The following is a 14,806-nucleotide window of genomic DNA, read 5'->3' as shown; positions in this document are numbered from 1 at the left end:
TCTTGACAAAAATAAGGTGCCCCTCTTGAAAGGAGTCCTTGGGTCGGGACATTGTGGGCCCATTTAAACAGCCGAATGACCATTTCTCCTTGATCCCCAAAAGAAAAGAGGCACTGTAATCCATCGAAATGGAGGTGCAAGGCCAAAACAAGAATTTGGGCCTGAATCTTTTAAAAGAGCTTACAACTGATTCCACACTTCCCTCACACTGAAAGAGCAGGCAACAATTTTCTTTGTTTCTTTTCAAGGTGCCAAGAATTTTAATTACTTTAGTCAAATTGTACACAGTCCATCTTTTTTGGCTGTTTATCTGCAAACAGGTAAAATGATGCAGTAATTTGGAAAACTCTAAAGTGTTTTTGTGAGCAAATGTGAGGCAGAAAATAAAGGAAATGTATTTATTTAAATGTATTATTTTCACATGCAGAACCTTGCAAAACGATTCCTATCACTTTAACTTACACACATTCTGATACGTTAAAACTACACTTCCGTTTGTTTGACAGATCAACACAAAGTAGTGCATTATTGTGAAGTGAAAGCAAAATGCTACATGGTTTTCATTTCCGTTCAAGTAAAACTCTAAAAAGCCGTTGTGCATTTGTATTCACCCTAATTTTTCTGATACTCCTACATCCAATTCGGTGAAAACAAATGGCTTCAGAGGTCATCTAGTTACTGAGTAGAGTCTGCTTGTGTGTAATTTAATCTCATTTTAAGTCCTGCCGTTCTGTAAAGGCCTCAGAGGTTTATTGGAGAACATTAGTGAACAATTAGCATCATAGAGACCAAGGAACACAGCAAACAGTTCAGGGAAGAAGCTGTGGAGGTTAAAGCAGCATTAGGTAACCATGTGCCTCCGGATGGCACATGGTTTTAACTCTGGGCTGCAAAATCTATCAATCTGATAATTATTAGCAAGTCTGACAATTATTAGCAAGAGTGGCAAGAAAGCCAACATTGAATGAAAGCCGCAGGATGAAGAAGTTTGCCGCAAGTCATGTAGAAGACATAGCAAACATGTGGAACAAAGCGTAAACAAACTAAACATTACAGCCAACATGCTAGAGTTCATATTAACTGATTAAGATCAAATCCTGTAGAATGGACCAATCAAAGTTCAAATGCAGTTTGGCCGAAATTTCTGGCAACACTTGAAAACAATTTTTTTAGACACTCAAATAAATCTGATTCAGCTTAATCTATTTTTGAAAAAGATAAATAGCCAAAAATCTCTGTCTCTAGATGTGCAAATGAGCCAGTAGATCATTATGTCACACTGGCTGATCACATGAATCCCCCCTAAATACATTGAAGCTTGAGTTTGTAATGTGACAAAATGTGAACAACTTCAAGCTGATGTTTATCAATTTGAATCACAAAAGAGCAACCCTGCTGCCACCAGCAAACTGGGCCAGCTTCACTGTCTCCCCCGTCTACAGCAGAAGAAACAGGCTACACCTGTCAGACAAATAATGCATTATTCTTTACACAGATTTTTATTTTCAATGTGACACAAACCCCCAGTCCCAACAGGCAGGCCTCTCTCTGTTCGCTTTCATAAATCAATCAGCAAACACAGCTTTGACTCTGCAAAACTGGGGAGCAGGACAGGGAGAAAAACTGCACACCTCATGAAAAATACAGTTTTATTTCAGTCTGCCAAAATTTTAAGCTGGCTGTATAAAGGACTCTATGGTCCAGAATTGGTAATACTCTCCACAGTGTTTGGATTTTACACACACACATACACGAGTCCTTTCCTATTTTACAGCTCAGACCACTGAATGACTCCCAGGCAACCTTCCCATTACATCGTTACACATTTCCCACAGTGAGGAAAGACTTTTTTTTTTTGGTGGTGGGCCACTTTCTGAGCAGAAAACTCAGTAATAAGAGATCTATCATGCTGCATTGGGTCAAAGTTTTACTGGCTATTTGGACAGCTAGAAAGCAAATGCTTGGGTTTCATCTGCATCTGGTGGAATTTCAGCGATACTCCGATTTATGGGGGGCTTTGTGTGCCTGAGAATGATTAAACAAAGAAAATACTGAGAGTAGAAACAGCTGCAAGCGAGGAGGTGTCTGGTGGCCTTGCTCAGAGCCAAGTGGATCTGTCTTGTTTTAATTAGGTGGATAAGACTTGTAATACGCTGAATGGCTGTCAGCTGATCCTTGTGCAAAGATGAATTTTTACAGGCTAACGCAGATTTGTAACAGTGGATTGAGAAACCTAGCCAACAGGACCGTAGTAGCAACAATATGTTCCATGTTCAGTAAAGGCCCACGCTGACCATGAATCAGTCAGGAGATTATCAGCCTTTTCCCATGGTTCCATGTTCCATGAGTCATAACACAAGATGTGATCCTTTCTTTTTTAACATAACACTTCCCATTACTTTCCTAAATGGAAGAACTTTTTTCCTGTCAGCTCTGTCTGATTGCATAACAAATGGCTGGAGAACTCGCGAATACCTCATTATGCTGAGGATAGATTTAAAATAGTACGAGAAAGTCTCTCTGTGGAAACAGTACGCTAATGACAAAGATTTTCTTATTTTGTCATGCTTTTTGTTTTAATTACCACAGATGCGGCATCTAAATCCTCACCCAGCAACAACCTTTTCTTTTTATTTGCTTCCATCTCCTCCAGGGTTGACTCTGACAGCAGCTTTCAAAACACACAAACCCTCAAGCGTAATTAAAAAGAAGTTTAATTTCAGTCATAATTATTTATGCTGTTTTGCAAAACATCAGCATTTCTCTTTATTGAAAGTTTCCCTTCTTCTGTCTCATTTTATCCACCAGACACTTTCAATTCAATTCTGAGCTTACTAATGTCTAAAGAGCTTTAACTCTTCACATACTTAAGAACAAAGTATTTTACCAGCTAGGAAAACTCTGTAAAAAAGAAAGGTTTAATCTGATTGGGAGAAAGTGAGTGAGGATATTTTAGTGAGAATCATTAAAACATTTTAATGAGAAGGAGAATCAACAGGAATGTTTCTGTATTTAAAGTGCATCGTTTAGAAAGTTTGAATTCTGTGTAAAATCAAGCAACCACGACCTCTCACATTGTAATAAAAGCCATATAGCATAGGAACCCAACAAAATGACCAACATCCTTGCAAAAATCTTAACCATTTAAATGTTCAACAAACTGATTAAGAATAAATAAACCAAAACTTCTGATAAATCAACTCTGTAGAATAAAACTAAAGCAGGAAGTGCACGCATTTTGTTGATTGCTATGCTGATGACATTCAGATTTATTTCTCTGGATATTTTTCACCCTCTGCGACCTCCATTTAGCTGTATAAGTGTGCTTCACACAAAATTATTGTATTTGGAAATCCTGCTCCTTTGGTTAATAACTTAACATCCTCTCCTCCATTCCTTCCCATTGCTCCCCTGAAGTTAGAAGTCTCTGTGTAAAAGATCTATCAGGTGGTCCAGAGATTTACTGGCTGCATGGACAATTAAAGAGCAAATGCTTCAGGTGCAGCAAGATTTAGCTTTATAGGAACTTTCTGTCACTGGGAATAATCCAAAAAAACAAAATTACTGAGAGCAAACACAGCTGCAAGCAAGGATGTATATGCTAATCTTTAGCAGAACCACGATGATTTATTTTATATCTATTAGCTGGAGAGAAAAGATCGGAATATAGTACTCTGTTTTATGTTGATGACATCCAGGTTTATTTCTTTTTTAAATCATATGCTTGTTTCCCCATTTTGGATGCTTTCTTAAGCTGTCTACAAGATGTCAGTGGTTGTATAACACAGAATTTTCAAACACTAAGTGAAAACAGGGTGCATAAGAATACTGTATTTGATCATCTGTTTCCCTTTTGGAAGAACTATGTCTTATATCCTTGTAGTTGAAATGTTTATAGACAGATTTGAAATTAAAATTCTCAAAATTAGAAAAGCAGAGGGCCACAGTCACAAGGAAGATACTCTTGCTTTAGCAAATTTAAACAAATACTCCATATTTTGGACTTGGTTGTCTAGTTATTTTGTTTTACTTTAAAATTTATAATGGCTTGGTCCAGCTGCTTGACCTGTCTAACCCTAAAGGAGCACAAGATCACCAACCAGATGCTCTCAGCAGAGCTGAAATCCAAACAAAGACGATTCAGCCTCATAGACTCTGGAATAACCTGACAATTGATATTGAAAAGTCTAATCAGACTTTTAAACTTATTTTTAATTTACTCCAGCTTTTATTGTGACTTATGTTTGACTCCTAACAGGCATTTTATATATTGTCCTCTTTGTTTTTGCTTGTTTTTTTTTGTAAATGTTACTATGTTTGTTTGTAACTGCATGTATTTTAACTAACAAAGACTTTGGTCAACTTTGTTACTTTTAAAGGTGCTACAGAAATAAAATTGACTTCAACATCAGACTGCTGGGATGATCTACTTATCCTTTTAGGGATGTGTTTACTTGCATGACCTCCCTTTAAAAAGGTTTGCAACTTTAGTAAGAACCGATCTTCTGTTTTACACACAGGTAAAGGTAAAAGGTAAAGTTAATTTTATTTATATAGCACATTTTCAGCAACAAGGCAATACAAAGTGCTTAAGGTAAGCAAAAAAAAATAGATGGAAATTTTAAAAAAATAAATCATTTAGAAAAACAACCTTAATGGAAAAACAAAATTAGTCATTTCCTATAATGCTTGGTAGAAAAACCCAACATGCATATCCCCTATTGATGTCTGTAATTACTGTGAGGGGCTTGGGAAAAGGCCAGTGATAAAATAACACCATGGAGGACACTGCTGCAAAACGTCTCTCTCTCTCTCTGAAGCAGCAACTCAGCAGTAGGCAGAGAAAGTCAAATATTTTACATCATGAGAAGGATCACATCACAGAACTGAGACACATTCCAAACTTGTCCTACTTTTCAGAGGAGAGTTCTCCAAGGAACGAGTGACATAACGTTTGGAGACGGCATGTAAAACTTTTCACCCAGTAATCCACTTCAGTTGAGATGTTTTAGAAAATCAGAAGCCTGTTATACTGATTATGTATTACAGTCGTACATGTAAGACAGCAAATCCTGTTTAAACTTTTTACAGGTGTGATAATTCATTCGTATGTTATGATAATTCAGCTTCCACACGATCTCATTTGGCTGAACCATTTTAACATCACAAGTTGGCAGTGTATGTTTACTTAATTTCAACAAGCAGAAAATTCATTTCTTATGACTGAAATTATGTCGCTAGACTGAGAAATCTTACTCACACATAAGATCCGTTAACTTTGAATGTTTTTACCTTTCGTCCATCTTGGCCGGGTGGTCCAGGTGGGCCGATCATACCAGGTTCTCCCTGAAAATATCAGTTAGGTCACACACACACAATCTCATAACAACGTCAAGTTGTTTTTTTAAAGATGGTACTATTGCATACTTTTTGTCCTTTCAGGGCTTGACCAGGTGACATTCCAGGATCTCCTTTATGTCCCTACAAGATAAACAACAAAGAATTATTATGTTTTCAAAATTTACAACATATTTCCTCAAACAGGATTTGGTGTTTATTGAATATTCTTTGCACTGCAACAATATTTCTTGTGAGAAGGAGCAGAAAACTTGCTGTTTACATTCTACTAACACTATTACAGTGTAATGAGTTCATTGTACTTATTAGAGGATTCCAGTGCTTGTATTTACACAAACGAACAGTCAGTTTATTCCTTCCCGTAACTCAGTTTACAATAGGCCAGCAAGAAGTGATGGTGAACATTCTTCTCCCTTTTCGGGCAGTGGGAATCCTGTCAGAGCGGTCTGGGTCAGCATTCAAGGTCCAGTGTTTCTGGTGAAGGAGCCTCCCTGTAATCTCAGCAATTACAACACAACAGCAGGACCAGATCGTTTCCTGTGTGAGTTCTTATAGCAAAAATAGAAACACAAATAAAAATGCTACAGGACTGCGTTGACTGGAATGAAATCAAACAACTGTGGAAGTTCATCATCCCGTACTGTGATGAATTTCACACAATCCTGCAGCTGGGGAGGATCATGAGTGGGTTATCTTTGGCTGATGAAACTGACACAAAAATCTCCATTCATCCCGATTTATTTTTGTAAATTCTGCACGAAATTCCATCATAAGAACACAAAGTAACGCATAGTTGTGAAGTGCAAGAAAAATTATAAAAACAAAAATTATATATCCCTTCCAAAAAACCTGAAAGGTTTGGAAAAGTGCTCTTGAAATCAATTCCCCTTACTCTAATGCCACTCAATAAAATAAATGCAACAAACTGTCTACAGATGTTCATTTGTGTGTAATTTAACATCACTATAAACGCAGCTGTTCCACAAAGGCCTGAAAGGTTTGACAGAGAACAAACAGCATCGGATTTTAGACAATGCTTTTCAGATTGCATTTGTCTAAAATGTTGAAAACTGCCCACCCTTTTCCTTTTACTTCACAGTTTTGCCCTATTTTGTGTTTATCTTACTCATAAATTTCAACAAACAAAACTGAAATTGTAACAAAAAGCTGAAAAGCTTTGAATCGTATGCATACTTGTTTTCCTAGCGGGTATTCATCTCAAATATATTGTCTAAAATGTTTATGTCAGGAGAGATAAGTAAACATTGTATCTAAAAATCCTGTGTAATTCAGTCATTGTCAATGCAGTTGTTCAATGAACTTTCACAATGCCTTGCAAACATTTGGAAGCCTTGAAATATTCAACATTTTGTGAAATTACGGTCCAACTTCAAAATATTTAATTAGGATTTTCTGAAACAGACCAACACAAAGTAGCAAAGAATTTTACTAAATTAAATTTTGCAAATAAGAAAACTGTGGCAAGTATTTGTATTTAGTGCACTTATTCTCTAATACCCTAAAACAAAATAAAGTGCAACTAAATTCCCTCAGATTAAAAAAAAGGAGTTCACTTGTGTGTAATTTTATCTCTTATTTGTGGAGACCTGAGAAGTTTGTACGAGTGATCAAACATCATTTTGAAAACCAAAGACAGCACTTAGCAAGACAGGTATTCAGTTGTGATGAAATTTAAGGCAGGATTAGGTTATAAAATAATATTCCTAATGTTGTAAATCTTGCACAGCATTTTTTTAACTATCATCTGAAAATGGAAAGAGCATGGCTGTACTGCAAGGAAAGACTTTGCAAGGAAAGCATGCCGCTCAAGAGACCCATGGTAAGCTTATAGTTTCAAAGCCATTCTACTTATAGCAGCAGATAATTGAAAAATGACGCAGTCAAAAATATGTCATAATTACATATGAAATCTGGGAGATAAAGTTCTTTTAACTCTTATACGGTTTTGTTTGTGTGGGTCAGCTTTATAAATCCAGAGATCTGTGTTCAAGCAGACAGTTTGCAGTTTGAAATTTGTGTGCAAATAGGTCAGATTAAATCAAGTTGCTCAGCAAATATCCATGAACAAAAGAAGAGCACATTCTGTTTAAATAAGCCCGAAGAACCTGCTAATTATGATTTTTCAACTTGTAGAAATAATTTGAAAAGCAGAAATGTAATGTTTTTTTTTATTGATCACTCACTGAGTTAAACAGTCAGTGACATTGTCTAGAGGAACATTCTCTTTCTTATGGCAGGCTAAAAATACCTTCTTGTTGACAGAAGTGCTCAGCTGGAGTACAGGCTGTGTTGAGTTCATGCAAATTAGTGAGACAGAAAGAAAAAAAAGGGCTAGTTTCTCCCAGAAAAGAAACGAATGACCTTTTGAGAAAGCAACAGAAAGCCAAGAAGGGTTCACCACAAAAATGCAAAGTGAGCAAAATCACAAACACTGGATGACTAAGACACAAAAACACAGAAACAGGCTCCTTTTGTTTATTCATTTACAATATCTGGTTTATCCTGTTTAAGGTTCCTGCTGTGAAAATGTTCATCATTGTTAAAGTTATACCGTATAACATTACATAACATAAAAGTTATTTAAGAATATTTTGTTGAAAACACATTTAAAAAGTTTAACCGTTTTTAAAAATGTACTTCACTGCCCTCATTTAAAAATATATTATTCTTTTATTATTAATAATGAATAGTAATAATAAACTAATTCAAGTAAGGCAGGTGTTCCCCAAGAAAAGACTATAAAAATAAAAAACTCACCAAACCCGTTCATACATAAAGCCTAAACAGTGACCAAAATAAGCTAAAAGAAAGACTCAAGTTTATCTTTGCCACCTTACAAATATAATGAGACAGATTATGAATGAGTCTTATCAAAACAAAGAGAAAGCATGCTAACATTAGCATAGCGCTTCAGCAAATGGCTCCACAGGGAGTGAATACAAACTTGATGAAGCAATGCATGTTTCAGGTGATAACATTTCTGTAGCTTTCTTAACCATTTTGTAGGTTCACACTAACACTGATCTGCAGGTCAATATTCTCATCAGGATATTGAGAAGGTCATAAACGGACAGAGACGGCAGTGCCCACCACATTCTTGGTGAGTGAATAGGGTAATGCTGATGAAATGCAGTGTGTTATTTTAATTCAGTTTTAAGTTTCTTGCTCTTCTGGAATAAATAAAACATAATTTGATTAACTTTAATGAAGCACTAATTTGCAGGTATAGGCAAACCCTTTATCTTGAATGACTCAGATCAGTATTTCAGACAAAATACTCCTACTGGGACAGCTGTAATCATCTAGCTTTTTGCACATCTTTATAAGAGGTGTTAGTGATTTTGATGTAACAATGCCATTATTGAACTCCCCGAACTTTAGTGAATCAAGAATAGGCAAGTCATTTGAAGTGCATTTTAAACCACAGTGTTCTCTCAACTCCTTGCATGCTTTCTGGCTTGAATATTACTGCTGCTCTAAATAAAAAAAGGAAGACTCCAACTGCACAGCATACAAGGTCAGTGTAGAGCATGGATTTCCTGAGAGAGTAAAATGTGGCAGGCAGACAAGCAGAGAACAACAAGAATCCAACAAGGAACAGAGAGAACTAAGGGGTATATAAAAGAGTTTGAGTGGCTGTCGAGGAGTACCGAGCGGTGCCAAGTTGAATTAGGAACAAGATGAGGTAATGATGACCTCCAAGGACAAAAGCAGCTAACAGAGAAGCCAAACTTAGGAGAAGATACAAGAATATTATCAAAATGTATGAAATCCATTCAAAATATTCCTAAACAGAACAATAACCGGTTTAACATGACAATAGAACCTTAAAAGAAGAAACAACACCAGTGCAACTGTAATTTGCTGCCGGCTTGGAACCACAACATTCTGTGTTTTTTGATGTTTACGCACAATAAACTTTTGCTACACCTTTGGGCACTAAATGTTCTGTTTTAAATGTTTTGAAATGCAAGAACACAACTCAAAATGGAAGTAATTTTCAGCTCAACAAATGAAGGACAAATTGAATTAGCCTTGTTTATGACTAAAACTATTAGAACTAATCTAAACATTAAGCGTCTTAATTTTTGCATTGGTATAGGCAGAACGTAAAAATGCCATGGCTCTCAAAATTAAAGTTCCAAGTTTTTGGGATCTAAAAAAATTAGGTCATGATAAATAATTTCCACACTTTTTCTACAATTAATGAAACATTTACTATCTTATATTGATCATTCTAGAAAACCCATTATTTTTCATTTACATGATAAAAACTACTAAAACCTCTAAAAGATTTGAGTCAAAACTACGTGGCATTTGGAATTGTTCATAATTTAATCCACTTTAACAATAAATAAAGTTTATTTGAAGAAAGGTGACTTCCACAGCATAATGCTACCAATACCCTGTTTTATTTTCTGTGGTGATCTTTTTAGTGATGCAGACTGTTGTTTCTATGTAACCACACTGTTTGGGTTTATGGCCCAAGACATCCAGGTTGGTTCCTTTGGACCATAACCAATTGTGAAAGATTTTAACAAATAAATTATGTTTTCATTTAAGGGGTCTTTCTTGTACTGTGACCGTACTTCTTCATTCAGACTAAAGGAGAATACAGCAGGTTGTTGTCAGATTGCAATTATAAAGATAGTCCTGAAAATCAAACAGCTGAGCTAAACAAGACAGGATGTTGTAATTAAATGAGATTAAATAGACAAAATATCAGTATAAAGGTGTGCACACCTATATGCAAGGTAATTACAGCTTTTTTGCTTTTTACATTTTTCCCTCTGACATATTTGATTGTTTTATTTCTGGCAACATTTTCACATTAAAGTCTCAAAAAGTTGTGTACACTTTAGACAGTGATTTAGCTATAAAATCCAGACCAGTTTTTTTAATTGATCATGTAAATCAAAAGCTGATCATTCTATAAGTAATAAATATCTCATGATTCAACAATGATATAAACAATCTGATCTGTCTCAGTTCTGACTGTATAGTTCAGAATAAAGGTTTCAGGTTGGTAAGATATTCAACAAACAGCACAAAGGTGCAGCAGTTTTACTCTTCCTAAGAGCTGACTAATTTTCTCATACAGTTCTGAGTCAGATTTTGCATGGCATGAATATATTGACAGATGTACAACACATTTACTGGACACAGATCAAGAGACATTCACATAAGGGTATTTACAAAAACAGGCTAGCAATAGACTAAAACAACTGCTTAACTAAAACAATCCTGAAAAACCCCTGATGTAATCTTTTTAGAGCGTCATTGTGGTTCTTTGCATGAAAAACAAGGAAATGTTTACCGTCAGAAAACAATTATCATCAGTTCCAGTTTTATTTTCTTTTTTTTTGATGAGAGGAAGAACAAAAAAAATCCCCAGTATTATCCTGTCATTTATAACTATAATTGCATACAGAGCACAAGACTGCTTTCATTAGAAGCCATATTTTTAAAGGAATGACAGACTTAAGAACAATTTAAAGTTGGATTGTGGAAACTGAAACCAAACTGCAATCAGCTTCATCTTCAACTTGGAAAGAAAAAACCTAAGCAAGAGTAATCTGGATCACATTAATGTAGTGCATATTGCAAAATGTTGTGTTAACGTAATCGGAGACACTTTTATGTCCTTACCTTCACTCCTTGTGGTCCGGGACGACCAGGGTTTCCATGAGAACCAGGAGGGCCCTGCAAACAAAGAAAAGCATGAGTTAGGAGGACACATGGTGGGGGTGATCATGTGGATGATTTGGAAGACTCTCGGTCAAAGAAGGAGTTAATGCTACATGCTACATGTGTGTTACTCTCATTCCACTGTAACCTGGGAGGTCCTTCTGGTTTGAGTAAAGGTGCCTACTGTGTGTGTTGCAGGTAAAGTTATTGCATGTGGATTATCTTCATCCTAATTCTTCAACAAATCATAACCACTCTATCTACATATTTTACCAGGAATCTGAAATGTTAGCATCATGCACAGAAGAAAAGAGGGTTTTTTATTTTTATTTAATTTTTTTTTTTGCTGGTGGTTTGAGAAGATCACAATTGCAAGCAGTGACAAAGTGGAAATATTTGAGAAATCAAAGTTTCAACATCAATCCAAGAGTTTTCCTTTCAACCGGGTGCTTGTGTGAAGAGCGAATGAAATGTTGAGCATGGAAAAATCCTCTCAGGCAAAAACGAAAAAGCCTGAAACATGTTCAGATGGCTTGGAAAAGTGAGCTACTGTATCTTCTGTCAGTTTTTCATCTTGGTCAGAATTTCCACGGGTTGCAAGCAAAGGCATTTTTCCCCCCACTAAGCCGGAGGTGGGAGTCATCGGATAGAATTACTGTGAGCGCAGCAGACTAGGGAGGAGAGGTGTAAGTATACAGCTGGGTGGATTCAGACACCGTCTGTCTGTTATCACGCTGTGGAAAGGAGTCAAACAGCCGAGGCAGTTCCTCTTCCCCCGAGCTGGCCAAGCCTCTTTCCTCCCCAGCGCTGGCTGCTGGACATATGGAGACACTTAACAGAAGCTCATCTATAGATTTCCTCCACCCTCTCCTCTATTCAGACCATTCCCCCTTTCACTTGCAATATTAAAACGTATGGAAGTCATTACCTCAAAATAGAGAGCAAAAGGAAGAGGAGAAGGAGCGAAATAAGGAGGCTGGGACAGAGTGTTACAAATTGCATTCTTGCCGTACATAAGATAAGGAGGCAGAGTGCTGATGAGAGGCTGGGCGGGTGGCATCCCAGTGGGGACAGGAATATTGGTGAGAACGAGTTTCTCAGTCCATTCATCTTCAGGTAGGTGAGAGGAGGAATGGAGTGCTTTGAATAACTACTGGATGAGCTCCTGACAAGGAACCATTAGGTGGGAACCAGCAGCTAAACACAAGCAGATTAATGCTGACAAGACACAGAAACACACATGCACCTTTACACCTAAGGCTTGCAGATGGAGGGGCATCTGTGTGCACGGTTTGCAACGAGAGTTGATGGCTTTTACAAGGGTGCCACTGTTTTTATTGCCCAGAAAGCCAGAGCACACCAGTTGAAATCGTTGGACACAACGACTGGAAATACTGCATCATTTGCATAACAATTATGCAATTGGGGGTTTTATAAAAAATAAAAAAAAGGTTGCATTTGTTTTATTTCAAAGTAAGTCATTTCAAGCCAAACACAGTGACTTGCAAAAGTAATTTTTCTCACTCTATCAAAGCCAAACTTTGATCTTTTTATTGGGATTTTAAGTGAAACATCAACAAAAATAACACAAAATTGTAAAATAAAACAAAAATAAAAGTCGGTTTGAAAAGTGTGAAAAGCATCCATTTGTATTCAGTTCAATTTTACAGGTACTATGCAATAAAAAAGGAAGGTGGGGGGAAATCATCCAATAATTCAGACAGATTCAATGACATATATTTCAATTTGATCCTATTTTTCAAACAATGCAGTGAAGTTCAGTACTCAGTATTCAGCCACCTTTTACAACGACACACGAACGTCACCTCCTCACTAAATAGAGTTCATCTGTGTATACTTTAATCTCAGTACACATACACTGGTTATGTAAAAGACCCCAGAAGTTTGGCAGACAGGGCAGGAAAAAAAGTTGTAGAGAAAAATAAGACAGAGTTGGGCTGGAAAAAAAATATGCCAAGCTTTACACATTTTGTTCACTATGTCCAAACCATCTTCCTAAAATGGAAAGAGCAAAGCTACCAAAACATGGCAAGTTACCTAAACTGACAGGCCTGGCAAGGAGGACATTAGAGAAGCAGTCAAGAGGTTCATGGTAATTCTGGAGGAGCTACAGAGATCCACAAAATATTATGTATGGTACTATTGGTGTACTCCATAAATCTGGACTTTTAGGAAGAGTGAAAAAAGAATCACCCATTTTCAGTTGGGAAAAGCTGCTAAGGTAGAAAACTGACACTGTGTCTAAACCTTAACACACCATCTCCATCGGGATGCATGGTGATGGTGGCATTATGCTTTGAGGATTCCTTTCTCAGCAGAGACAGAGAAGCCAGTCAAAGCTAATGGGAAGATGGACAAAGCTAAATAATATTCATCCTGTTAGAGGTTGCAACTTGGAACTAGTTTCAATGGTTATGTTGCTGCAAGATAACCAACGTACAGTCAGACCTACAACAGAATGGTTTAAATCAGATCAAGTCAATTAGTTAGAATTGACTCAGTTGGTATCAGTGTTGCCTCAGAGCTAGAAAGGCTCTGGGTTCAAATCCCTGTCTTTATGCATGGCATTTGCATGTTCTCCCTGCGCATGAGTGGGTTCTTTCCAGGTAGTCTGATTTCCTCCTGCAGTCCAAAACCATGACTTGTAAGTTGATTGTAATCTTTCTCTATTGCATTTGGGAGAAAGAGTGTGTGTATGGTTGTTTGTATTGTGTGTCTCTGTGTTGCCCTGTGGTGAACTGGCGACCCCACCTCTTGCCCGATAACCGCTGGAGATAAGCACCAGCTCCCCTGCCACCCTTAGAGAATAGGTGATTATAGAAGATGAATGTATGGACGGGAGGAAAACCAAAGTGCAGAGTTTAATCCATTCCCACGATGTACAAATCTGGGGCAAGTGCAGCAAAAGATGGTCCTATTCTAACGTCTGCATGCCACACTTAAGAATTGTATTTGTTAAAGTTTTGAAACAGTATAATTTTTCACTTCACAATTTTGCTTTCCTTTGTATTGGGATTCCCAATGAAATGTAACAAATTTTGTAGTTGTAATATAAAAGATTGCCAAACAAGGTCAAGTTGTATAAAGATTTTTTGAGGAGCTGATCACCTCCTCTGATTCAATGATCAGATTTTGTGTGAAATCTTGACTCCATGTGAACATTGTTTTGATGATAGTGCTCATTTGTGTTTGCGTAGTTAAACTAATAAATGTGTTGTCTTTTCATTTAACAACTGATAATCTGACTTGCTTGCTCACCTTTTCCTCACTGCAATAATTTTCATGAACAATAACATTAATGCTTTCATTTCATAAATTCTTTTAACCAAACATCTGCTTCTAACAGATGGAAATGTGAACTAAATCTTCCCCTCTGGACCAACAGTAATGTCTGCTAGCCAGATGCACCACATGTTGGTACCACTAAACATCTCTTAAGTTTATGTCACAGAGAATTTATGTTTAGAATATCAATGGAATATTGAGCAAATTAAAAACATTGAAATCTACAGATTGGCACATGCTACTTTTGCATGACTAATCAATGGCATGAATTGCTTATCGTAATACCGGAATGTTTTGTAAGCCTCTAAAATTTAATTTCAGCTCTAAATGTGCTCCCAGTTAGCTAAAGCTTAAGCATCAATGGAAAATATCCCAGTCAATAATGATGACAGAGCTCTCTAAGGAACTGTGAAAGCATGCAAACACATGACTT

At 36.8% G+C, this 14,806-nt stretch overlaps 1 protein-coding gene across 3 annotated transcripts in view; it reads right to left on the bottom strand.

Moving 5' to 3' along the window:
- Positions 1-14,806, bottom strand: part of col27a1b (collagen, type XXVII, alpha 1b) — an 81,633-nt gene that overhangs the window by 50,772 nt on the left and 16,055 nt on the right. For all 3 annotated transcript variants that reach the window (XM_032578783.1, XM_032578784.1, XM_032578785.1), the window contains exons 5-7: positions 11,029-11,082; positions 5,428-5,481; positions 5,293-5,346 (exon numbers count right to left, since the gene is read on the bottom strand). In XM_032578783.1, the coding sequence (XP_032434674.1) occupies positions 5,293-5,346; positions 5,428-5,481; positions 11,029-11,082 (162 nt within the window). The remainder of the gene's footprint in view (positions 1-5,292; positions 5,347-5,427; positions 5,482-11,028; positions 11,083-14,806) is intronic.

This window comes from Xiphophorus hellerii, chromosome 12, assembly GCF_003331165.1.
Source record: "Xiphophorus hellerii strain 12219 chromosome 12, Xiphophorus_hellerii-4.1, whole genome shotgun sequence".
NCBI classification, from domain to species: Eukaryota; Metazoa; Chordata; class Actinopteri; order Cyprinodontiformes; family Poeciliidae; genus Xiphophorus; species Xiphophorus hellerii.
This window is presented reverse-complemented; position numbering and strand designations above follow the sequence as displayed.